Here is a 25,560-nt window from a genome sequence, read left to right as displayed (position 1 = left end):
TTTCCTGAAGTCAAATTGCATGTTACTTTAAAGGAAATAGATAACCAGTTCTGCCTTTGTTCCTTGCTCGGATGAAAGGCAGGGAATCCAGTCCCAATTTAGTTCTTTCTAATAGGCTCTGATGAACTTTCAACAATGTGCCCTTCCTCACTGCAGCTCCAGTTTAGATTTGAACAGCTGCAACTTGCATAGTCCAATAAGAATGCTTGGTTCTAATTGGGGCAATAGGAATCCTGAAGTTTTTATAAATGCAATTGTTACTAATCATCACCTTTCCAGTCCTATTTAGCTCATTCTAATTCTAGCGGTCAGGAACTATTGCTTTAACAGTTTGCTAGGGGGTGAATAATTGTTTGAATGCCATAGTAAAAGAAAATTGTTTGGACCAATCACTGTTTCTCAGCCTAGTGTGCTTCACAAGGATATTCTGAGAATAAACTGGAAGATAGTGAAATTACTATTTACATTATCCCAAATTCACTGGAGGAAGGGCAGAAAAAATATAGTAGGTTAACTCATTGTCCCTCTATTATAAGGCCAATCTAATTGACACAAAACAAGGAATATAATGGTAATGCAAGACAAATCTGTATAATTTTGATAGGTTAGTACTTGTCCTAGCCTGCAGATCTTCTCCTAGCCTGCAGAGCTTTAGCAAAATTGTTCATAGTTCATGAATGTGTAAATGCATTCAGAGTTGAAATTGGGACACAAAAGTGCCAATCCAATCTAAATAAAGATAAGCAAAAATGTATGATCAATGGCTAAGGTTTAAGATTTATTTCTATAGCCATCCAGCTTAACCAAGTGACTAGGTGTCTTACAATTCTGGGTTCATAGGAAAAGTTAAAAAGTGTTTTTCAAGTTCAGATGAAAGAATAGCATTTCTAGGAAAGCTGGTATGGTTTAAAGACAAGCACAGAGGACACAAGACTAAGGTACTGAAAATGTTTTTCTAGTATTATACTCTGTCCAGGTTCCTGATTTTCATTCAGACATAGCCATCAGTAACCAGCTGGCTGCACAAGCCAGGGTGTTCAGTATAACAGCCAATTCTCAGTAGATCTTCCTGCCAAGATGTCTCACCATAGATTCTAGAGTATTTCCACTCTTTGGATTTCCACATCCATAGTAGTGACATTCTGAAGATTGGACAATATGGACGAAGAGGAAGAGATTGGCTCTGTAGAGGTAGGAGTGGTGAACCCTGCTTCTGCCTTAGTAGTGCTACAACTCAATCTCTCAGATGTCTAATATCCCATCCTGCTCCCCTTATTCTTGTGATAGCATGCCGGGGGCATGACAAAAATTCAATATTCTTGGTTGCAGACTTTTTCTATTTTATAAATTGGAGGTCCTGTAACCCTGACAGAAGGCTTACGGAGGAGAGATCATCAGAAACAGAAAAGTGTAAAGGCAGGCCGAACGAAGCAAAATTGGCAAAGAGTGAGGTGGGGCAACATACTTCAAGTAACAGTTCACTAACAGTGTCAAAGAAAAGTCAAAACACAGCCTACTGGAAGATTTTGGCAGGATGTTGTCAGCTGTTCTGTAGCAAGGAGAACACTTTATAGACCAGCAATGAGACCTGTGAACTGATGAAGCAGAAGAGGAGAAAGCATCTTCATCAGTGCCAAATTACTAGGAGAGAATTAAACTCTCCCTTTTACTTCTAACTCCCACATCCTCCCCACCTCCACTATATAAGTTGGCAGAGAGAGGGAATATTCTCTAGGTACTCAAAGTTTCCTCAGAACTCAATGATGAAACAAATTACCTACTTCAGCCTAAGTTTCAATGGTTTGTTTGCAAAAATTCTTTTCTGGAGGAGAATGTGATCCTGTTTCCCCTTAGAACGAGTCTCTGTTTTATCTCAGTGTGTTCAGTGTTCTGTTTGTTAATTGTTCTTTCTTGTTCCTTCAGGCAAATTTTTTTTTTTAAAGGATAATTTCATTATCTTCCTCTTGTTTCCCCTCTTCCTTCACTCAGCCTCATGATGTTCAGAAGAGGGATTCTTCTCTTTCAAGCCAGTTAGGTTTGGAAGGAGAAAAGCTTCAAGAAAACCGCTTATCACTTGTGGCCAATGGACCAAAGTTGCCTTTGGAGCACGTCAAGGAAGCTATAAATGGGCAGGACAGTAGGCTTTTGGAGGAAGAAACTAGAACTGAAGCTCTGGTCAAAACTGCTGAGCATTCAGATATGTTGGGAATTGAAAGTTATTCAGTCCTGCCTGGTGCCAAACAGAAGTTAAACACCAGCACCCAGGCATTGCAGCCCAATGAAAACATTAAACCAGCAGAGGATGGGGCTGTCAACCACCAAAAGGAAAGCACTGAGACAGCAAACAGTGAGGATTCAAATTGGGGAAGCCACACTGTAAACAGCCTCCTTGAAACACCGACTGAAGAAAAACTCCCCAATGGGAGTGTGAACTCTTCTCAGTTTGAGAATGACAGCCTTAAGAGAGATTCTGATTCTGGTAGCACCTCTGCTTCAGAGAGTATGGACCTCAACATCTCTTTATCTACTGATTTGTCCTTGAACAGAGGCAGTGAATCCCACTCCCTAAAGGTAAGAATTGAAGATCGTGGGTGGGGCAGAGGGTTATGTAGGCGCCCCCATTGAATGATCAGCAAAAAAGCGCAGCAGCAGCAGCCTCTCTCTTGTGCACTGATGCAACAATGCATCACTGGATTGTAGGATTAGGAAATTCAGCAGCATCTTCTACTACAATCAGGTTGTGTTTTGGGCTGCAGTGGATAGGAAGGTAAGAAACTTTCAGATCCAGAAATCAGAGGAAAACAACCAAATGCTTCACAAGTGTTTTGGATTTTAATTCTCATTAGCATTACCAACTAATTTTTTTTTTGACTGAAGACACACCATTGCAAGTGATGTCATTGAAAAATCTAAATAATACTATGTTGCCTGCCTAGAGATAGTACTGTAATAATAAAACATGTAAGGAGGAGGAGTCCTATTTTTTGGTGGAAAGAGAAGATACTTAAATATTTGTGATTTCAGAGAGGGTTCAAATTTTGAAATTTCAGAAAAATGATTGGCATTCAGTAACTGTCAGTTCCTCCTGGTCTTTGTAAGTCTTCTAATTGGACAGGGTGTCTTCTCTTCCCCAAACTCCCCCAAATACAAATACTAAAAGCAAAATGAATCATACAAATCAAGAATATCTGTGGGATCTGTTGTTTTAATTTCTTAATATTGTCTTGGAATCTGAATTTCCTCGCTAGAAATCTTTCCTTTTTTCCCCATGGTGATTATGATTCCTGTGAAGGTTTTAGAAAACACATTTTGTTTAGTTACAGTAAATAATTATTTCATATTCAGAACGTCTTATTGTCTTTTTACACTGTTTCTTTTGTTATATGTGTAGAATGCAAAAATGCAGAACATGACACTGAAACGAACAAGAAGATTTGTAGTAGATGGAGTGGAAGTGAGTGTTACCACTTCAAAAATTATCAGTGAAGATGAAAAGAAGGATGAAGAGATGAGATTCCTCAGGCAAGCTAAAACTGTGTTTTGTTTGTAAGGATTTGTACAGGCCTGACTGTTTAGGTAATCAGTGAAAACGTTAAATACTAGGAAATTTTTTTTGATGGTAATAAGATTCAGCCTTGGATCAGAGAATCTATGAAAATAGTAGGTCATTTTAGATCTTGTTCAAGTACAGCACATACAGAAGCATATCTATGAGGTTTCTATTCACTAGAGATTAGAAATTATCTTATGGAACCAGATATTGAGAATTATCATCCAGTATTCCATCCAGCTTGGCCAAAGGCTAGCTTGGATTTATAGGAGTTGCAGAATAATACATCTAGAAAGCACTAAACCATGCAACAGAACAAGAATGGGGAATGGAAAAATGAAAGTTCAGCAATTCATTGCTAATGTTTTTGCCTGCTCTTTTTATTACCACAGTAGTCAATAAATGTCTGGCAACAGTCTGGCAATCTAAATTATACCAAAACAAGTGACATATGGTAAGTTTTCTAAAACTCAGTTCAACAGAGGTCAACACCACAAACTTACCTGAATTGGTCATTATATTTCTTTCAGTTTGCTAAGTTTCAGACAGAGATATATTCTTGCATGCCAATTGTATTAAACTGCATTTATTCAAAACGTTTGCATGATGTAATCTGAATAATTCAAGGCCAGAAGTGCAAATATAAACAAGAAAGAGCTGAAAAAACCAGCCTCTTCAAAATATTCTGCCTGCAGGCCAAAAGTGGTGTGTGTTCATGACAGTGATTGAAAGAGTCAGTTCTCCCCTCAAGGAGATTCCTAGATCCTCAGAATGCAGATGACAGCAGGCAACCCATCTTGGCTAGTCTTCATTATGATTATTTTAGCCTAAATGGTGCTTCTGTGTAGCTTTAGTTTTAAAGGGAAAGCTTCTCCTTTGTTTCTAAACTTCTGTTCTACTTTACTTCTGTTCTGACTTCTGTTCTATTCTGCAGGCGCCAGGAGCTGCGGGAGCTACGTTTACTTCAGAAAGAGGAACATCGGAATCAGACACAATTAACAAACAAACATCAACTGCTCGTGGAACAAATGTTAAAACGTTTTGAACAAGAAATGAATGTAAGTGGGAAAAGGAATTGCCATCTCAGAAGTTGGCTGAAGATGGAGAAAAGAAAAATTAACAAGCCATAAGTGGTATTAATTAGGTTAGAAAGAAACCTAAACCCTGGCACTAAAAGTAGTGTCAGTTCTCTGAAGAATTATGGATAGAATGGCAATCTTGTCTGTGTGAATGTATCAATATTAATACATTATATATTGTATATCGTATCATAACTAACAAAACATAACAAAAAACATAAAACATAACATTCTTTACTATAGATTGTGGATGTTAGGTGTGAGAGGCTTATAATCTTTTATTATTCAGAATAATTTTCCTGTGTTTATATTTTAGTGTCTTCAAACATTGAAGATCCTTTGGAAAATCCTTGCTAAAATCATAATATCAAGTAGCAAAATCCCAAATGTTTTGAACTCCAAGAAATTCTCATGCTGATTTTTTGAAGCTGCAGTTCAAAATATCTGGAGCATACAAAGTTTGATATTCCTGACATATTCTTAGCATATACAAAACAAGGGCTATTCTTCCTTCTATCCCTAATAATTTCTCACACTACTAAAAAATTGCAGGAATCTCCCATCCAAACATAATTAATTTTTAGTTATGCATTGTTGCGTTGTAAAATTTTGGTATGCATTTCTGTTCCAGATTCTCTTGCATGTTCAGAATGCCAGGAAGCAGCATATTTAGTTAAACATTCTGGGAGAAGAAATCCCTTCCAGTCACTTTTCTTATGTCTCATAGTATGCCACCTCTAATTCAGCATCTTCTGCAGGTGTTATCCCACAACTAACGGCATGCAGACATCATGACTATAGTAATATGGGTTTGTTGGAGCTGTACTCCAACACATCTGGAGAATGCAAGGTTGAAGAAGAGTTATGTAAACAGATGCAATCATTTCTTCTGCCAGTATCAGCATTGCTGAATCCTTCTCAGTTTCTCTATTGTTAAATCTTCAAAAAAAAATTGGCAATAATGTTTCAAATACTATATTTGAACAATTAACAGTCTCCATCCTCAAGTTTTCTCAGGGCTATACATTCCCAGTTTTCAATCAGGCTTAATAGGAATTTCTCTTTCTTTGATCATTTGAAATTATTCCTGTACTTGAGCAATTTTTCCCATTATTTTTTCCTGTGCATCATCCAATCTTATACAGAGAAGGAAGCTTGAACAGCTTTTTCCTGATCTACTGTAACACACACACACACACACACACACACACACACACACGCAATCCACAGCCTACAGACAAGGATGCCACAGTCAGGTCCTAATGGTTGTTGTCCAGACTGTCATTACTGAATCAATCATCAGCAACATGAATCCTATCATCCCCAAAAGGGTTGCATTAAGATCAGTGAAGCCACTAGTCCCAAAATATTGCTCCAAAATATTGTCCATCCTTCCTGCACTAGTTCAGAGGTTTTTCATCAGAGCTACTATTGTTAAATCCTGCATACTGCCTGACTCTCAACAACAAAGAAATTACATTAAACTAAAACATTAAAAAAATAAAGATGGCAAGCATGATGAAGTGAGTGGTCTTACTTTCTCTTGCTGAATCCGAGGTGAAATAATAAGAGTTACTTCTCAGTTACAGCTCAAGCAATGGACTCTTATTTAATGTTCACAGCCAAGATAGTGTGAGGATCTTTTAGATTTAATATGAAATTAACTAATGATTCTTATCTGAAACCAAACTTAGGTATCTAAGCTTGTTTCCCCCCCAAAAAAAACTTTGTTCTTATTACTGAATTAAGAAAAATATCAATTTATTTAAGGTTCTATCTGACATTTCTTGTGTAGTCAAAGAAGAAGTTTTATGACACGGAATTAGAAAATTTAGAACGGCAACAGAAGCAACAAATTGAAAAAATGGAGCAAGATCATGCACTGAATCGGCGAGATGAAGCTAAACGTATCCGTGCTGAGCAAGAACGGGATCTGGTTAAATTTCAAGAACTGCTGAAACAAAAAAAGAAAGAGGTAAAGCTTTGAATTCTTACATGCTAGGATAATGTTAGGATGCCAACCTAGCTCTCAGTTAAAGTCTTTGTCATAAACAAAGCAGTTCAAGGGGGTTGGAAGGTGAAATCCAGGACAATGAAGAAAGTAGTCCAAGGAAGAAAAAATATACAGGAATGCAGAGAAAGGCGTAAAGGAAAGAAGAATGAAAAAGTGAGGTGAGAGAGAAGGCAGGAAAACGTAAAGAGCTAACGAAGTTGCTTAATGATTGAGCTATAAATTGTAAAGTTCCTGGTTCAAATCTCATTTCTTCCACAAACTTTTTCAACATCTTTAGACATTTCTCTATAGACACATTAGAAATACATTCTATTGACCTAGGTGGGGCTGCTGAATAAAAAGGTATTGAGGGAGGAATTTGGGGGACAATGCCAATTTAAAAAAGGCCATTAATAAAAGAATGAGCAACAGCAAGACAGTAAGAAGGAGAGACAGAAGAGAAACAAAAAACTGACTGCACTCTTCAGTTTTCTGCTAAATGTATGAAACCTTATTATAGATCCTTCTAAGCTACAAAGGGCTCCCCAGTGGTTCTGAATATCTCAAAAGTTTGACTGCTTGTCTTTTTCCTTGTTACGAAGCTCAAGAATGACATTGAAAAACTCCCACGGCAACAACGCAAGAGCAGCATGAAAGTGAAGATGGATGAATTTGTACAAAAAAAGCAAGTAATGGTAAGGCACAAGAGAGATTTAATTGACATTGTAGCACAAACTCTTACAGCAACCTAGATTCCCAACCAGAAACACTATGGATTATCTCAAAGACCTTCAGAGAGCCTGGAATTCTAGTTTCTAATTAGTTTGAGAATTACCATCCCATCGTATCTAAAAGTTGGCAGATTTGGGAAAGCTCTGCCGGCCAAGACGAGTATTCATACATCTCCTCTCTCATTCCAGGAACAAGACTTTATAGCCAAGCAATCTGAGGATCTGGAGCAGGCTATGAAAAACATTACAGCTCAGAATCGGAAAGAGATCTGTGACAAAGAACGAGATTGCCTCAATAAAAAGCAGCAACTTATGAGAGGTGCTTTTTTTCCTTAAATGGACCAATTACAATGGATTACAAGTAACAAAGTCGGACTAAGAAGAATATGCTTTCGTTTAAAGGCAATGCAACCTATAGGAAAGCATTAGCAAAGCTGTAAACAGGAAGAATGCAAATCCTTTACAGTAATGAGAACAGGGGTGAAATGCTCACGGTTTGGACTGGATCGCCCAATCTGGTAGCGATGGCGGCGGGTTGTTTGGAGAACCGGTAGCAAAAATCCCTGCCTCCCCCCACATGCCCAGCTGAGCCATGCGATCATCAGAGGCTTTTTTTTTACTTTTAAAAGCATTTTTTCTACAACCTCTTCGGCTGAAAAAATGCTTTTAAAAGTAAAAAAAAAGCCTCTGATGATCACGTGGTTCAGCTGGGATCATCAGAGGCTTTTAAAAGCATTTTTTCTACAACCTCTTCGGCTGAAGAGGTTGTAAAAAAAAATGCCTTTAAAAGCCTCTGACAATCCCAGCTGAGTTGCCTCTTAAGGTTGTAGAAAAAATGCTTTTAAAAGTAATAAAAAAAAAAGAAGTTGGCCATGCCCACCGAGTCACATTACCTCCCCCCCCCCCACAAGCCATGCCCACAGAACCGGTAGTAACAAATTTTACATTTCACCACTGAATGAGAAGTATGCCTTAGATTGTCTTGATCATCAGTATTTATATTATTGAATAATATTTTAAGCTTTTAAAATAATATTTTAAGATAGAGAGTTGTTTTTGGAAAAGTAGCTAATTAATCTGAAGTTATAAATTTCCAAGCCATTTTTTGTCACAGTGCTAACTTGAAAGCCAACAATAAAACATCAAAAATAGAGCTTACCTATAACACGGGGATGGGAAAACTTGTGATATTCCATATTCTGATATACAGCTTTCAGCTTCCTGGCTGGTGCTGGTGAGAGTTGGAATAAAAAATTAAAACAGAAATAGAAATGTAAAAGTAAACCTTTGCTACAGATTTCTAAGGAAGCAAAAGCCACCATAGTATGAATTCTTCCCAGATTATAGTATCTGGTTGTTCGTCTTTCTTTAATAAAAGATCTCCTCTGAAGAACTGTTCATAAAAGATATGATGGGAAGAGATCTCATCTGTCACAAAGCCGTATTTTATGTACAAAAAGTATTTGCATTTTTTTAAAAAAGTATATATGCGGAATAGATATGAAAAGAGAAAAAAGTGTCAAGTTCAGGAAACCAGGAGCCAGTATAGAGTTCAAAAGCACTGTGAGTTTATTCCCTGCAACCTATATACAAGAGCCTTGAGTCTTTGGAGAAAGGCGGCATACAAGTTGAACAAATAAATAAAAACCTGATCTACTTATAGTCAAGGCAAATTGGTACCAGATAAAGAGTCAATAGATTAACCCTAACCCTGGATGTGGGTGGGGCTGGATTTAGGTCTCTTGGGGGGTCATAGTGACTCCAAATTTATGATGCATTTGACCTCCTTCTCAGGCTCAGCCTGATCATCTATAAAAAAATTAGGAAAGAAAGCAGAGAATTCTATTTTAAAATGGAATTCATATGCAAAATTATACATTAGGGAGGCTTATCATTTTTCTTTTAAATGTGAATTAGGAAAGGTGCATGCAAAAGCTTTATACATTAGGAGATGTTTCAAGGTACCACTAATTTTTGAAAACTATTTTTAAAAATGGTATTAACACAGCATTCTATGGATTGGAATACTATTATAGGAACACAGATTGGGAAATGATTATTTGTACTGATCACTAACCGCTAATCTAAAGATTCACAGTTTTCTGCCTCTGTAGGAAAGATTTTGCAATCAATTCCTTCCCACACACACATATTCTTCCTCTTCTCTTGCTTTGGGAACTGCCATGCAAAGAAAAAAAGCTGCTCTTGTCATTCATTTACCTTTTAATTTCAGGCCCATAATGTCATAATATAAAGAGAAGGTTGAGGGGGACAGAAACTGAGCATGTGGGTAGACACCTTGAGATTGAAACAGTTACTCTTCCCCTCTCTGTTCAAGTTTTGAAGGACCATATATATATTTAGTTTGGTTTTTTTTTAACCCTGTAGACCGAGAAGCTACTATTTGGGATCTTGAAGAGCACCATCTGCAGGAGAAGCACCAGACTTTGAAACAGCAACTAAAAGATCAGTATTTCCTCCAGAGACACGAGCTGCTCCGGAAACATGAGAAGGTAGCAGCATTTTCTGTTCTCGGTTCTTTTGAATGATAGGTGGGATCTAAAGTTGCAGATAAACAAATCAAGTGTGCAGAAGAATCAGAGCGTGAAGATATGGGAAAGGTTATTTGGTAGAGCATCATAATGAGGAAGATTTAAAATTGTATGGTAATTGTGGGCACCTAAGAGCCCTCCTGGAAAGGAGTACTCTGGTTATAATACAACCATCTAGAGTTATTAGGGGGAGGACACACGCTTAGAGTTAGTCTCTCCTAAATTAAGATTCTCTCAATGTGTTGGGTTGTAGTTCCAATATCCACTGTGATTATAGTCAAGTTTGCTAAAGAAAATTTCTTCACACCAGATTAAATTCTGATTTCAGAGAAAGAAACAACAACATTAGATCAAATGTTCTATTTCCGCCTTTTGCTGTGATAGAAATTGCATTGAACCTTTGGCAAAACTGCTTATTTTACATTATGGAACAAGATGTCTTTCATTTCCATTAGAGATGTTTCTAATGTTCCTTCTCTATATGGAGAATACTAATATATACAATAATATTGTACTAATAGTACACTAGTATATATTATACCTCTGATTTATTGGCACCTGTACTGTAGGTCTGGATGATCGCTAATATTCATATATTGCTTATTATGTGCATAGTTTATTACAATCACTACACATTGCATTGAACAGTCATCTTTCCGCACATAAATAGCATACTGATTATGATTTCCATTAAGAAATCCCACTGGGTAGATCTGTAATTTGGCAGCTTTCTATGATAACTTTTATATTTCAGATGGCTTAATTAGCATTGTTGTCTGTGATAGTTCCCAATAGCTTACGCTTGGGATGCATTCATAGGAGCTGGAGGCATTGATGTTATTTCCTTCAGGAAAAAAAACTGTACTACCCTCCTCTGCATCTTCAGGTCTTCCAGTTTGATCTTACTTCTCTCTCTCCCCCTCTCTTGTTTTTTTGTTCAATAACTTGCGGCTCCTTGTCATTGATGTCTCTGAATGTAATGTGGGGCATTCTCTTACACTGGCTCCCACCACTGTGGTGATTTATATTGCAGGAACGTGAGCAAATGCAACGATATAACCAGCGCATGATAGAACAGCTGAAAGTTAGGCAGCAGCAAGAGAGGGCCCGTCTCCCCAAAATTCAGAGGAGTGAAGGGAAAACCCGCATGGCCATGTATAAAAAGAGTCTCCATATCAACTCCAGTGGAAGTGCCTCAGAACAGAGAGAGAAGATAAAACAGGTGAAGTTTGCTGTCAGAGCTGGGTAGTCACCTTGCTGAAGGGATTTGCCTGAGAACATTAATTAGATATAGAGATGTCTTGGGACCAGTGCTCTTCAACTTCTTCATAAATGAGCTACATTCCGTTTTGGCGGACCAGCAGAAGCAGCAGCGCGGGGGGGGGGGGTAAGAATCAGTGGTGGGTTGCCCCCGGTTTGAACCGGTTCTATAGAACCGGTAGTAAAACCGGAGAGAAGCTCCGACCCCGACGTCATCAGAGCTTGCGCACACACGCGGCCCCATTGCAAACCGGTAGTACAGGTAAGTAGAACCCACCCCTGGTAAGGATGGTTTTGAGTGCACACGCCAGTTTCACACGCTTGCATGCATGTGTTCGTTCACCACTTCCATGGCTTGGTTCCGAACGGGCTGTGGCCCACCACCAGGCCATGAACTGGGGGTTGGGGACCCCTGACCTAGATGAAGAGATTGAAGGGCACTCATCAAATTTGTGGTTGAGGGATTGCTAACACTTTAGAAGATAGATTCAAGATTCAGAAGGTAACAGGTAACAGAGTTGGAAGGAACCTTGGAGGTCATCTAGTCCAAACCCCTGCTCACACAGGAGACCTGTACTAGAGATTCGAACCACCGAACTGCCAACCTTTCTGATTGACAAGCTCAGTGTCTTAGCCACTGAGCCACCTACTCAGGCATCTTGGCAGAGTTGAGCATTGGGTCCTATCCAATGAGATGCAATTCAGCAGTGAGAAAAGTAAGTTGTTGCTCTTGGGCAGGAAAAATCAGATGCACTAGTACAGGATAGGCGGTAGTGCCTATGAGAGGGATCAAGGTGCCCTGGTGGACCACTGCTTAAGCATGAGTCATCAGTATGCTGCAAAGCCAAATTAGTCCAGGGCTGCATCAATAGAGGGATAGCATCAAGATAAAGGGAAGCAATAGTACCACTCTATACCGCATTGATAAAGCTGTATTTGGAATGCTACATCCAGTTCTGGGCACCATATTACAAAAAAGATGCTGAAAGATTACAGAATACAGAGAAGAGAAACAAAGATGATAAGGGGTCTGAAGACTAATCCTATGAAGAATGGCTAAAGTAACTAGATATCTTTAGCTTAACAAAGAGAACTCTTAGGGAAGACAAGATAGCAATCTTTCAATATTTGTATGTCCAATATAGAGAAGAAGGTCTGGATTTATTCTCCCTAGAACCTGAGGGTAGGGCAAGAAGCAAGGGGTGGAAGCTCATCAGAGAGTGATCCAATCTGGAACTAAGGAGGAATTTCCTGACAATGACAATTTTCAAGCAGTAGAACAGCTTGCCTCCCAGAGTGGTGGGTGGTTCATTGCTGGAGGCTTTCAAGAAGAGTTTGGACAATCATTTGTCCAAGATGATAGGAGGACTCCTGTCTCTAAGGTCCCTTCCAATCCTATGATTCCATGACTATGGATGAAAAATAAGCAGAGGATTCATTTGTCAATGAGTCATTTCATATAACCTGTTTAGACATGTTACAGGATTATAACAATAAAACATTTTTTTAACAAAGAGAGTAAGGAATAGGCATATTTTAAATAAAAAAAACAAGTTAATGGTAAATTATTATGCTATTCTATACTTTCCCTGATTGTATCTGCTACCGCATCCATTAGTGGGCCCAGCTAACAAATTATGGAGGATTCCGAGACTGAGAAGAACAAACCAGGGACCCTCCTTTGAATAATATAATGAATTATCTATAGATAGAATCATCCAAGGTTGTTTAGCTGTGCCAGCTCACAGGAGGAGCCATAGGTACTGCCAAAGCAACACTGTATGGACCAATGCACTGCCAATTAATTGCTAAACAGTATTTTGGCCTTACATTTGTCATGCAAATGAATCAAATAAATATATTATACTATAAAAATCTACTAGAGATAGCCTACTGGGAATTACCGTATTTTTCGGAGTAGAAGACGCACCTTTTTCCCCCCCTAAAAGGGGGTGAAAATTTAGGTGCGTCTTATACACCAAATGTAGCTCTGCCCACCCACTGGCCCCCATCCTTTGGCCTCTGCCTCGCAGCAGTTACCTCCTTGCAAGCAAACAGCAAGAAAAAGCAGCTCCTTTCAGCTTCAGCAGAGGCTAATTATCACAAGTTGATTGGATCGGCGCAGGGCTCTGCTGCTTGCTGCAAAGAGGTAAATTTCTGGAGCAGATTTTTTTTCCTTGTGCTAATCAAGCTATGCTGAAAATGAAAATAAAGCAGGCTGTTTGCTGTTTGCTGCAAGGAGGCAAAATTGAGGCAGAGGGAGATTTCTTTTTCTTCTTTTCCTCACCAAAAAAGATAGGTGCGTCTTATATTCTGGTGCATCTTATACTCCAAAAAATGCAGTATTTGTCTAGCTGCATGTCATATCACTGACATTTAGGCTTCAGTATTAAATGAGTTTCAAAATAGAAATAATTCAAATTATCTACTATGTCACATACTCTGATTTCATGAAAGGATGATCATAATTATGATCACCAGTCCCTCTTATTTTTGGTGTACCTTATGTAAGGAAAAATGAAATCAAATAATATTAATAAAGCACTCATCATCCAAGCAAATATTAGACAAGATCCAGAAATCCTGTAACTATCCGAGAAGTTGATTTAAAACAGTTTCACTGACAATAAATAATTAATCACAAAGGTAATCTTCACTTACCTTCTGTAGCATTTCAAAGTTCAGGTATATAACTGTTGTGGGAAACCATCCAAACCTTGCATGATTATTGGTGCTCTCCCCATTACAGTTTGCACAGCAGGAAGATAAGAGACAAAAAGCTGAGCGAATGCAACAGCAGCAGAAGCATGAAATGCAGATGAAGGAGATGTTGGCTCAGTGTGAGAGCAACATGAATGAACTGCAGCAGTTACAGGTAACTTAATATCAGTGGTTCAGTTTTATTTATGCTTATGTTAAATCTTCAGAAGTACAGGACATATGAAATCTTTGAGCTATCTGTTACCCTGTTCCGAAAGATTTGTTAATGCTGGTCACAGTCGGTCCTTAAAACAGAAGAGATAAATAATATCAGGAGAGTTTTTAAATGCTGGCACGTAATTGTATTTATATCTGAAGCTTTACCCAAGGGGTGAAATATGGATTATTAAATGTGGGTTCATTTAATTCATTTAAACCCTAACATTCATTAAACCCTGGTGAGTTATGCTAGTTTTGAAAGAGAATGGTTTTTCTCAAAGCCATCAAGTTAAACTCCATGGATTACCATAGATCTCAAGTCTTTATGACTAGAGCGCAATATGCTAACCATGCTATATTTGCTAACTCCAAGTTAAGCAGGCACATTGAATCTGTGATATTAGGTGGAATGAGACTTCTTTCTACCTAATGTCAGAAAGATATTAGAACGATAACTTCATATTATTTGCTGCTGGTCATGCAATCTCAAATTAGGTCAAAGAGATGGTAGGCCTGGTGCTGTTTCTTCCTTGCAAAATATCTTCTCATATTTCTCTCTCTCTCTTGCTTGTTTCAATCTATGTAGAATGAAAAGTGCCACCTTCTGGTTGAACATGAGACCCAAAAACTGAAAGCCCTGGACGAAAACCACAACCTGACCCTCAAGGACTGGCGAGATAAACTTAGGCCAAGAAAAAAGGTGATTAAAAATTTGCACTCGTATCAGAATTAAATTGTGACATTTTTATTTTCAGATCCGTTGATCAAAATAAGGATAAAAAAAGGTTAATTTCCACAAGATAATTTAGAGGAAAACAAATAGGGAGGACTTTGAATGTTTGTGAGCAGGTTTGCATTGTATACTCTGTTTTATTCTCCTTATTCTAATGTCATATTCATTTCAACCTGCAGCTGCATGTAAGCTGGCAGGAATCCAGAGAGAAGCCAAGGTTATTACTAGCAAAACATCATCTTTTCACCTCTTCTGTCTTTGTGTTTCAGGCACTAGAAGAAGAACTGAATCAGAAAAAGCGAGAACAAGAGATGTTTTTCAAACTCAGTGAAGAAACTGATGGCCTGTCTCCTATATCACCAAACAAGCCTGCTAAATTTGTCCCATTCAGCTCTGCAGAGGCTTCATAATACTTGGGTTAAGAAGGCAAGGCTTGGTAATACTTTCCTTTGCCTGTTGGAGGGAAATCAACAGACAGGGCTCCTTCCTTTCTTTGCCAACGCTGATCAGAGTTTCCTGTTCAGTTGTGTGCCAGATAGTCAATGTGGCTAGCAATCTGATCCACTAGCGGTGAGGCAGGTTCACATATAGGTGAGAAGCAAGCTTCAAGGGGACCACCTGATGGGGTCGACTGCAGAGTCTACATTGCTTGCTGAATCCTTCCCTGGCCAGTTTTACCATTTCCTAATGGGATAGTGGAAAAGATCTAAGAGGAGATTAATTACAGTATTGGTTTAATTTTCCAAGTTAGCTTTCCTGTGTATTTGAGCTTAATGAGTAGGTGGTTTTACTCAACAGTAAAACTCAATAGTAGATGATGTTTACCTGTGATAGCCTTTAAGATGACAGTAAACCATCACCTGTGTTTAACATGGTCTCTACCCTTGTAGATTAAGCAAGACTGCTTTTTGTTCTATGCTTCCCTTTTGGAATTGATCAGCATCTTCCGAACAGCTTGTGACATAATTTGCATTTTTTTCTTTGATATAGAATAGCTTGAAATTTAAAAGCAAAGCAGTCTTAAAACAAACAGGGTAGCCAGAGGAATGAATTTCTGTCATGGTGAAGGTTGAGTAGAGACTATGGAAAATGCTTCCAATCTGGGCTACGTTTAAATAAACAGGCTTGCCCAAGTTAAATGGTTGTAAATGTACAGTAAGGAAGACTGATTTTTCTCTTCTTTGTCAATCATCTGTGATCCCAGTAGCTTCTCTTTTCAGATGCAGCATTGCACCTTTGGTTTACCTGTGTGCTAGTGAACCAGAATTCTGTGGTTCCCTTTCTTTCCACAGTCAAGGATGAAGCTTCTGCTGAAGTTATGGAAAGAGCTAATGTTTACTCTTTAGGTAAATTAAAGAAGAGCAACCCCAGATGTCTATGGCAACAAATTTGTCGCTGGATTAAGATTGAAGGCACTTTGCTTTGTATCAAATTGTATATGATTTTCAAGTTTTCATAGAGCAGCAACTGCTAGCTTAGGGATTTTCTCGTGCTAAATGATTGGGTGTGCTCAGAATTGAAGACATAATTTTGAAATAAAGCAATGCTCGGTTGCTATGAGTAATTCCAGCCTTTGTAGTTTTTCTGAATCAATAGAAAGGGCCACCTAAGAGAAGCCACAGGTTGTAGAATATATTATTATATATTTGAAATGCTAAAGCAGTTCAGTATTTCAAACTTTTACAAATGCTATTTTTGACCAAAGAGATCTCTTTTCTTTCCCTCCCCCATGTTTTTTTATTTATTTAATATAAATTTCCTCTTTGCCAGTTGGCATTTCCCTATGAGTTATATTTAAATTGTTGTTTTCACATTGATGAAGTATAATTCACACAGATTTCAATTTGAGCAACCAGCTATATGTGCTAAATGCATTGTTTGGTATTTGTTTAGCTATAAATCCAAACAGAAAGCTGATACAATTCATTTTCACCATCTCAGAACAATATGCATTTTTGGAGAGAACATGGTCCAGTGTTCTTTTTGGTGTCCAGTATAGGGTCATTCTAAGCATAGCTCGTTGCTCTCTCAGTAGGAAAAATGGTTCTGTTTTCTTATGCACTGTTCTTCAGAGCACTGTAGCTAACGACCTGATTTCTTTGCTGACAGTTAATTTGTCGGAATGTCAATTGAAGTTTAGTAAACTAGTGGCTGCTGACAGCCACAATGTGTCAAACATTATATTAAAGGTGGCAAAGTGAAAGTCCAATCTGAAAGAAATGTCTGCTGAAAGGATACTGGATATTAGAAGTTTTTTAGGAAGTGTGTGTTCACAAAGCACTTAATCCCTCTTCACACTGTTTTAGATCTTTGTGCATTAAGATAATGTGTGAGGAGAGAGAGAGACAGAAAAGGGAACAAAGCCTGCACATGAATGTTGAAAGTAAAGGCAAATTTTCTTTGAACAGTGTTAGCTTCGTGTTGAAAATTATGGATGCTTTATAACAGGAGTCTCCAACCTTGGCATTTTTAAGACTCATGGACTTCAACTCCCAGAATTCCTCAGCCAGCAAAGCTGGAGTTGCAGTCCACGAGTCTTACAGTTGCCAAGGTTGGAGACCCCTGCTTTATAATCATTGTGTCTTGGGTGCATTGGTTTGTATGCACATTCCTGCTCTTTCCTCTCTTGGCCAAGAAAAAGCATACACTCACAATTGCTTTTTCTCTCTTCCCTTCCCTTGCCAAATTGATCCTGGCTGTTCCCAAAGGGGCTGGAACTTCCCTTTGTGCAATATGCATCTTCTAGTTTTTCCAGGAAGGTTATTGAAAGAAAAAATATCCCTTCCCTACTTTAAACTCTTGTTAACCTAGGGGAAAAAATATTTTGGTTTCATCAGGGGAGAGAGAAGATATTTTGTATTTTTATAGGGGTAAGGGTTTTTTTTTTTTTTTGAAAATAAAAAGATCTCAAAGATTTTCTCTCTTTGGGTTACCACAATGATGTAAATAATCTAATAAAATATGAACCACTAAGCCAGGGGTCTCCAAACTTGGCAACTTTAAGACTTGCGGACTTCAACTCACAGAACTCCCAGAATTCCTCAGCCAGCTTTGTGGAGTTGTAAGTCCACAAGTCTTAAAGTTGCCAAGTTTGGAGACCCCTGCACTAAGCCTTTGCATAGCAATCCACAATTGCATTCCTGCTGCGTGTCTCTTTAGGTCAGCAGTGCTGAGCTGTATTTATACATGATCTTGGCTGGCTACAGTGGAATTGTGTTTCATAACTCTGTTGATTGGCATTTAAAAAAAAAAAACCCAAATCCACAGCTTGCTGGTCCTGTAGAAAGTGTTTTTAAAATATAGATGGTCTTACTTGAAAATATCTGTACTGTATTGGAATGTGTTAATATTAAACTATTAATTCTTGAAGCAAACTGTGATTAGTTTGAACTATGTACAAGACTCCATCGCTGATTATTTTTAAAAAAGCTTGACTTTGATAGCAAGGAAGATCTGGATCTTTCATAGACACTTAATGTAACTTTATAATAGTTCTATTTTGATATGAACTATTATACTGTATAATAATAATAGACTGGGAGTGCTGAAGTATTTAAAAGGGTGTAATTTCATGTACCTGAAATTACTTTAGTTGAGTACCAGAAATATTTCTACCTTACAGACTTCAAGACTGTATCTTGAAGTCTTAGTTAAAAGGGCCTTTGTAGCCATCTAGTAATTTACTGATTTTCTATTAGATGGAAATTTCTGTTAATTGACCAGGTTTAACAGATTTTTAAAATGTACATTTTTCCTGTACATTTTTAGCAGTTCCCATAAAATATTAGGGTACTGAGAACAGAAAATACAGAAATTTATGTTCAGAATTTTGCACCACTTATAATATCTTTTACAATATCTGTTACTATGCAGTACTAGTTGATCATTCAAAGCCTCTAGGCCGCTGAAGAGGGAAGAGTTGTTGGAAGAATAAACAACTAAAAAAAAAAAATAGAAGAAAAAAACTCCACAACCACTGGAGAACTCTTCCTGCCCTGAGAAGCAGTCTCCTAACAAGGCATCATTGCAAATGCCTTCATTCTACTGAGCTGTAAATGCATTTGCCATGTAAACTAAGGATATAGGACAAATCACCACCGCCACCTCACCCCGACGCTGCCTCACTCCAGCTGCCTCGCTGAGATGTAACTCACTGTGGGATGAGGGATACTTCCTCCCCTGTAGCTGATTGGGGTGGGGGGAGTGGGAGGACAAAGTGGGGAGGGGAAGAGGGAGAGAGTCACATATTTTTCTATGCCCAGGAGTTTATGCCTCAGAGTTCAAGGGGTATTTGGGAGGGAGAAGGAGAAGGAGGTTGCCTTCACCTCTGGCATTTTCCTGTGATGAATTGTCCCACACGACAACCGGCCAGGTCCAGCAACTCAGTTCCAGCGAGTTGTTCCCTTCCATATTCCCTTCCTGAGTTTCCGGAGAAGGACGGCATATAAATCAAACTAATAAATAAATAAATATTGTTTATACCCTTGGTTTTATTTGCAAGACAGCAACAGTCAGAGGCAGGGAGGTACACAATTCCTTAGAAACTGAAATTCTATTGAAAACTTTTTACAAATTATTTTTTTTAGTAAAGAAGATGTTACTACTTCGTTTCCTAATCAATAATTCTACCCTCAATAGATGATTCTCTGTTTCTGAAATTGGTATACTATTTGTTTTCTCTTTCCTGGATTCTGTCTTCCCCCCTCACCCTTCCTCACAGTCACTTGAGAACAACTGGGCCTGGTGGGTAAGATTGAGGGTATTTTTCCTTAGCTATTGGAAAGTTCTAGTGGTCATCCTGGGCCATTTAGATGGTTGCTGAAGGGAGTGGTAAATGTTTTGCTTTAGCTTTCTTCTGAACCTTTAGAAGCTGGGCTGTCAAAATCCTAGTACCTGGGCCTACTTAAAAGAGGTTACCTTTGACTTATACTGGTTTCCAAGTGCCTGGTCCATTTGTAATTTGCTGGTCCACACTGGATCTGTAACAGTTGATTTATTCAGCTTCTCTTTAATCTCACCTCAGCCACTGCCCCATTTCTGCCTATTCCGTTGTCTTCAATGCCATTCAGCATCACTGCTTAGGCCTTACTGCCACTGCCAGCAATCTTCAGCTTTCTCTACGGTCCTTCCTTTCTTTGCTCTTCTTGTAGTGTTGTTTTCTCTCATCAGCACTAAAGCTAAATCCTTTTTAAAGGGTCAGCTTGAACAGTTCAGAAAATCTGAGCCCTTAATAAGTAGGGAACCAAAAGGTGTAAGTGTTCCAATTACTATATATGCTCTACCATGCCTAATATTTGCATGCATGTCTTCTGTGCTTCATAGACCATATGTAAACAAGTCACAAATTAAAATAACCATTCTGATCTAATCTCCCTGTTCAGTTTGTTTTTATAATCAGGATGACAGGAGTTGTCCATGATCTCTAAGTAACTTTTGAAAATGTGCTGTCCTTTTTCAAGCAATCCACTTCAGTGTTCACAATGCCATGATGAACAAGCCTCATTTTGTGGGACTCAGGCTGTGCATTTTCATCTGATTCTATTTTCATTTGATATATTTCAAGGTTCCAGTTCCTTCCTTGAACTCTTCCGTTGCTTCTTTTAATGCCTTGTAATATTTCCTTACCAGATTTCTTCCATAGCAATTTGTCGAACATGAACAACAACGACAGTTCAAGGGTAGTACTTTCACCCATGCTTTCCTACTGAGTGCTGGATCTTAACTTTTAATGACATATAACTCTGGCTGACATTTGCTACTTTCATATTTCTATATCAACTTTTACCATTCCTGTAGATGTATTTTTTACTACGTAGGTCTTCAGCAATATCAGTTAATGTCTAGTTTACAAAATTTGATGACTGATTTTTTTCCTCTCTCTGTGGCATTTAATCTTCACAGATCACTAATTCCACCTTATTTTTCCAGCTATCTGTGATGTCAGTCAGACAGGCACATATTGTACGATTCCAGGGTCACTATTTCACTTTTCCTATCAAGGGCATTAATTTGGTGATTCTCTGTGCTGTGAACTGTCACAATGATTTGTGAATTCACAAATTCAGACCGTCTGCACATACTCAAAGGGTTACTATATTAACAAGAGTGTGAAGAAGTCTCTGTCGCAATTAACAGAGATAAATTTGAAAATGAAATTAGTCTCTTTGCTAAGATTTCTATAACCGCCTTTCCTTTCCGATAAATCTGATTGAAAAAACTTCTGATAAATTTGCTTTACCTGTCAAAAGCTTGAGATTGATCCTGGTGACTCTTCTAGTCCTCTTACAACGAAAGCTATATTCTTGTTCTTGACCTGGACCATGCAAATGACTGGGAACAGAAGGGAACACAGAACAGGTCACCAGTACCTCACTTCAACAGGGTCTAGGACTCCGCGGCGGAGGGACTGGGATGGAGGGGCCATGGCCCATGTGCCAGGGTGAAAGCAGGGGTGAAATCCAGCAGGTTCTAACAGGTTCTGGAGAACCGGTAGCGGAAATTTTGAGTAGTTTGGAGAACCGGCAAATACCACTTCTGGCTGGCCCCAGAGTGGGGTGGGAATGGAGATTTTGCAGTATCCTTCCCCCGGAATGGGGTAGGAATGGGGATTTTGCAGTATCTTCCCCTATCACACCCACCAAGCCACACCCTACCCACCAAGCCATGCCCACAGAACCAGTAGTAAAAAAATTTGGATTTCACTACTGGGTGAAAGGATGGGGGAGGGCCAGCCGAGGAGAAAAGCTTGTGGATAATAACGCAGAGGCGAAACCCTGGAGGAGAAATAGGCATGGCCAAGGGTACGAACCCGAAAAGTCCCATTCCGGTTCAACATTAGCAATAGGTAGATTCACAAACTAGTCAATTGACTATTGATGTTCCTCAGCTGATGCAGCAATTTGGACAAGCCAGCTATAGCCATTATCAATGCATCTTCTGCCATTTCTGTTCTTTCATTATGCTATTACACGGGGGGGGGGGGGGGCAAATTGAGTGGGAAAGTGGTTTTTATGATATTTTCAGAGTGTGGAAAAGAAGATGGTAGTTTCAAAACTATTATCACAAGCTTGGAATTCTTACATTATTCCATTATCATCAAGAAAGCTCACAGCTAGGTCCCTTCCTGTCCATTAACAAGGATGTGAAGACACTCCCATCCTAAGACACCTTTGAGATAATTTAGATACTAAAAGGAAAATACTCACTTGCTAAATTTTGTGTAATATCTTCTGCTCAAGATATCAACATTTCTTTACACAGAGGTATATAAATCTTGCTTTTGGGAATAATCAGCTGCCAAAAATTTGGCAGCTTGCACAGTGAAGATCAGATCCTTTACTTGTACCTTCAAATGTTCATTGCACAAGCCATCAACCTTCCCCTTTATAGATGCCTACTCTTAAATATACTTTCTACTTCTAGGCTGCAGCAATGGCTCTGGGAAAGAGAGAGAAGAGGGGAACTTATTTATTCATTATCTGTGAATAAAGCAGTGGTGGGATTTAGCCGGTTCGTACTGTTTCAAGTGAACCGGTTGTTAAATTACCCAGGATCCACTTGATAGGGGAGGGTGTAATTTAACAACTGGTTCACCCAGGGTCAGGTTGACTGTCGCGGGAGGCTCATCCCACATATGTGGCAGAGCTGGAGGACAGGGATGGGCCATGCCTCCCATGACAGACAACCTGACCCTGAGCGAAACAGTTGTTAAATTATTTGAATCCCACCACTGGAATAAAGCCCTAACATTTCTGGCATTCTATAAGCAAATCAAGGCAACTTTATTCCGATGCCTGCTCAGCTCTTAATTTATAATAATATTTCCTTCCTAAAATCTTTCACCTGTAGTAGGTTGCTATGCAGCTGTCATGTAGATACAATACTGCTGTGATAAAAGTAGTTACTTAAATAATGCAGTAAGCAAGCTGTTAGTTCAATATTACTTTGCAAATTCATGTTACTATTGAAGGAACAATAGATTCCACCTGAGATAAATAGTCTAGTATCGTGATGGCGAACCTATGGCATGTGTGCCAGAGGTGGCACATAGAACCCTCTCTGCTAGCATGCGCACCGTCGCCCCAGGTCGGATCTCCGTGGCATTTCTTTCGTGAGCTTCTGTTTCCCTGCAAACAACGAAACAGCTCACGAAAGAAAAAGATCTTACCTCTTGCCACGCTGCTATGTTGGGATGCCCTGCCTCCTGCCGGCCAGCTGGTGTTCGGGTCTCTTGCACATGCGTGCATGTCTGCACATGTGCATGTGCGCATCTTTCAGTTTGGGCATGCGTGTGCGTGCAGTTTGGGCACTCAATGTCTAAAAGGTTTGCCATCACTGGTCTAGTACAAAGGTCCTCAACCTTTTGGACACCAGGAACCAGTTCTGTGAAGTGAGGTGTTTTTGCAGACGAGGGGGCTTCGTTTCATGTGCTGCCTGCATCACACATATGGGGTTTTGCTTGTTTGCACGGCCCAGTTACTGGCATGCCATGGTCCGGTACCGATCCATGGATCTGGGGGTTGGGGACCCCTGGTCTAGTGGTTCCTGCACTGAGCAGAGAGTTGGGCTGCTCTTTAAGGTGTGTCCCAAGGGTGTTCTGTCCCCATCCCACACGCACACACACCAACAGACGTTCAAGAGTTAAAGACCAAACCAGCCGGCAAAATCCTTTTCCTTATGATAACGGAACTTGGCAACAACCTAGTGGCTGCCTGCCAAGAGTTTATTACTTATGAAGAGGAGAGAGAACTTCTCTCCACTTCTGGTACATCAAAGGAAACAGCTCAATAATTACAGAGTCAATCAAGTCCAGAGATAATCCAGCAAAGTTTATAGCAAAAGTCCGGCAATGCAGAATGGCGTGGAAGCGTTCAGCTTTGTTCGTCACAAGGTTTGACTGGCCACCACGCTCCCTTTTATATTCTGTGGGGTGTGGTCCAGTGACTCAGCTAATCTCGGGCACGCCTTTTCTTCTGTTGTGCACGCTTATTTCTGTGACACTGGCGTGGATCCAGCCAAGACTCATTACCCTCATCACTGTCCACCTGTGGCTGCGTGGACGTGCTTGGCCCTGGTCCTATCTCTTGCCCTTCGGCGGACACCGAAGGCATTGCCAGAGAGGAGGGTCCTGGAGAGGGAGGCCTTGCCAACTCCTCTCCTTCACTCTCGGAGTCCTCTCCTGCCGATGACACAGGCTCAGGTAATGGAGCCACAACAAAGGGTATGATTCTATGATTCTAGGAATGTGTGAGGATCCCCAAGTTACTGTTAGCATTTTAACAGCAACATCGCCCTCCAATAAATCCCCACATTTTAAAGTCCTGGATTCTTTGACCAACTTTGTATGAGTGTTATCAATCTGCACACCTAGAAGTTCTTGCAAGAAATATTGATATCTTGAGCAGAAGTATGAAAATGTTCAAAGTACAAACATTTCCCTTCTCATCATTGTCATTCTATATTTTATTGCTGTGTTTATATTGTTACCATTTTAAAAAATAATATTGCATTTTAAACATACAACAAAAGATGCAAAATCATTCCATGCCTTTCAGTCAGGAGTCTACCATTACTGAAGTATGTCAAGCTATTGTAAGGGTAGAATAAGGGTAAAATAAAGTTGAAAGAAATCTTGATCATTTTGTGCATTTAAAATACTCTGATTAATTTTTATAGATTTTTAAAATTTCTTTGAAAAATAATATTAATGGAAAACTGGCCTGAAGATAACACTAAAGTGAGATAAAAAATTGATTTCTAAAATCAGATTGAACATAGTTTTTAATTTCTGACCATTATGATGCAGTCCCCAGAGTGTCCACTAGATGGTACTATATTAAAATAATGATTTGAGTTTGATTTGTGTTTTTATCAAGATGTTATAAACTAAAGATAAGAATGATGTTTTGAGGAATTTGATTAGGTAGCATGATCTGAAATGACAAATTCACTAGTGAAATTGTATTAAGACTAAATTTATTTTGCTTAAATATGTTTTTCCATGGAATTTTTAAATGCAACTCCATATTGTGCTATCCCTACAAGCCCTGAATTCCCAGGAATCTGGAATTAACTAACTAAACTAAACTAACTAAAACTAACTAACTAAAATAAACTTAACAAAAAAAAATAAGAACTATATATTCATATAGAATATTGCATTTTACCAACTATTGCATTTCTTTGCTTTCTGTTATCTATATTTCACCAATTCAGATGTAAAAAAGTAAAATAAAATAAAAACAAAAATCTTCTATAGCAGATAAAGCTTAAAACGGTTATAGATATGTAGGTTAAAATGTCCAATCACAGATACACGGGATGGGGTGGGGGGTGGAGGAAAAGGAGACAGTTTAGAAGTCAACATTAATCAAGAGGATTCAGGAAATATAAGACTTCAGGGAAGCCCATGTGAATCTAAGTAAGTGTAAATTCCCATGCTCCTTATGATGAAGCATCTGTGTAACCAAGAGACTGATTAAGAAATGTGAGATTTCATTATGCATCTGACTAAACAGAAGTTTCTATTATGACTTCTCCTATTGTTTAAAATGGTAGTGCCTAATAAAAAAAGGTCCTGGCAAATAGATGGGGAAAAAATGGAGGTAGTGACAGATTTTATTTTCCTGGGCTCCAAGATCACCACAGATGGGGACTCCAGCCAAGAAATTAAAAGACTCTTTCTCCTGGGGAGGAAAGCTCTAGACAGCATACTAAAAAGCAGAGACATCACCCTGAAGTACG

The 25,560-nt window shown here is 38.9% G+C and overlaps 1 protein-coding gene across 1 annotated transcript in view; it reads left to right on the top strand.

The window, feature by feature from the left end:
• STK10 (serine/threonine kinase 10) overlaps nt 1-18,191 on the top strand; it is an 81,233-nt gene extending 63,042 nt beyond the window's left edge. Inside the window, exons 9-19 of the mRNA XM_070937364.1 lie at nt 1,990-2,571; nt 3,392-3,522; nt 4,485-4,608; nt 6,425-6,604; nt 7,225-7,317; nt 7,543-7,672; nt 9,742-9,866; nt 10,939-11,127; nt 13,915-14,040; nt 14,671-14,784; nt 15,087-18,191. Of these exons, the coding sequence (XP_070793465.1) occupies nt 1,990-2,571; nt 3,392-3,522; nt 4,485-4,608; nt 6,425-6,604; nt 7,225-7,317; nt 7,543-7,672; nt 9,742-9,866; nt 10,939-11,127; nt 13,915-14,040; nt 14,671-14,784; nt 15,087-15,227 (1,935 nt within the window). The 3' untranslated portion in view covers nt 15,228-18,191. The remainder of the gene's footprint in view (nt 1-1,989; nt 2,572-3,391; nt 3,523-4,484; nt 4,609-6,424; nt 6,605-7,224; nt 7,318-7,542; nt 7,673-9,741; nt 9,867-10,938; nt 11,128-13,914; nt 14,041-14,670; nt 14,785-15,086) is intronic.
• The last annotated feature ends 7,369 nt before the right edge of the window (nt 18,192-25,560 follow it).

Source organism: Pituophis catenifer, unplaced genomic scaffold (genome assembly GCF_029215685.1).
Source record: "Pituophis catenifer annectens isolate HBS135680 unplaced genomic scaffold, rPitCat1.0.hap2 SCAF_2, whole genome shotgun sequence".
Classification (NCBI taxonomy): Eukaryota; Metazoa; Chordata; class Lepidosauria; order Squamata; family Colubridae; genus Pituophis; species Pituophis catenifer.
The sequence above is the reverse complement of the archived record's forward strand: the minus strand, read 5'-3'. Positions and strand labels throughout refer to the sequence as shown.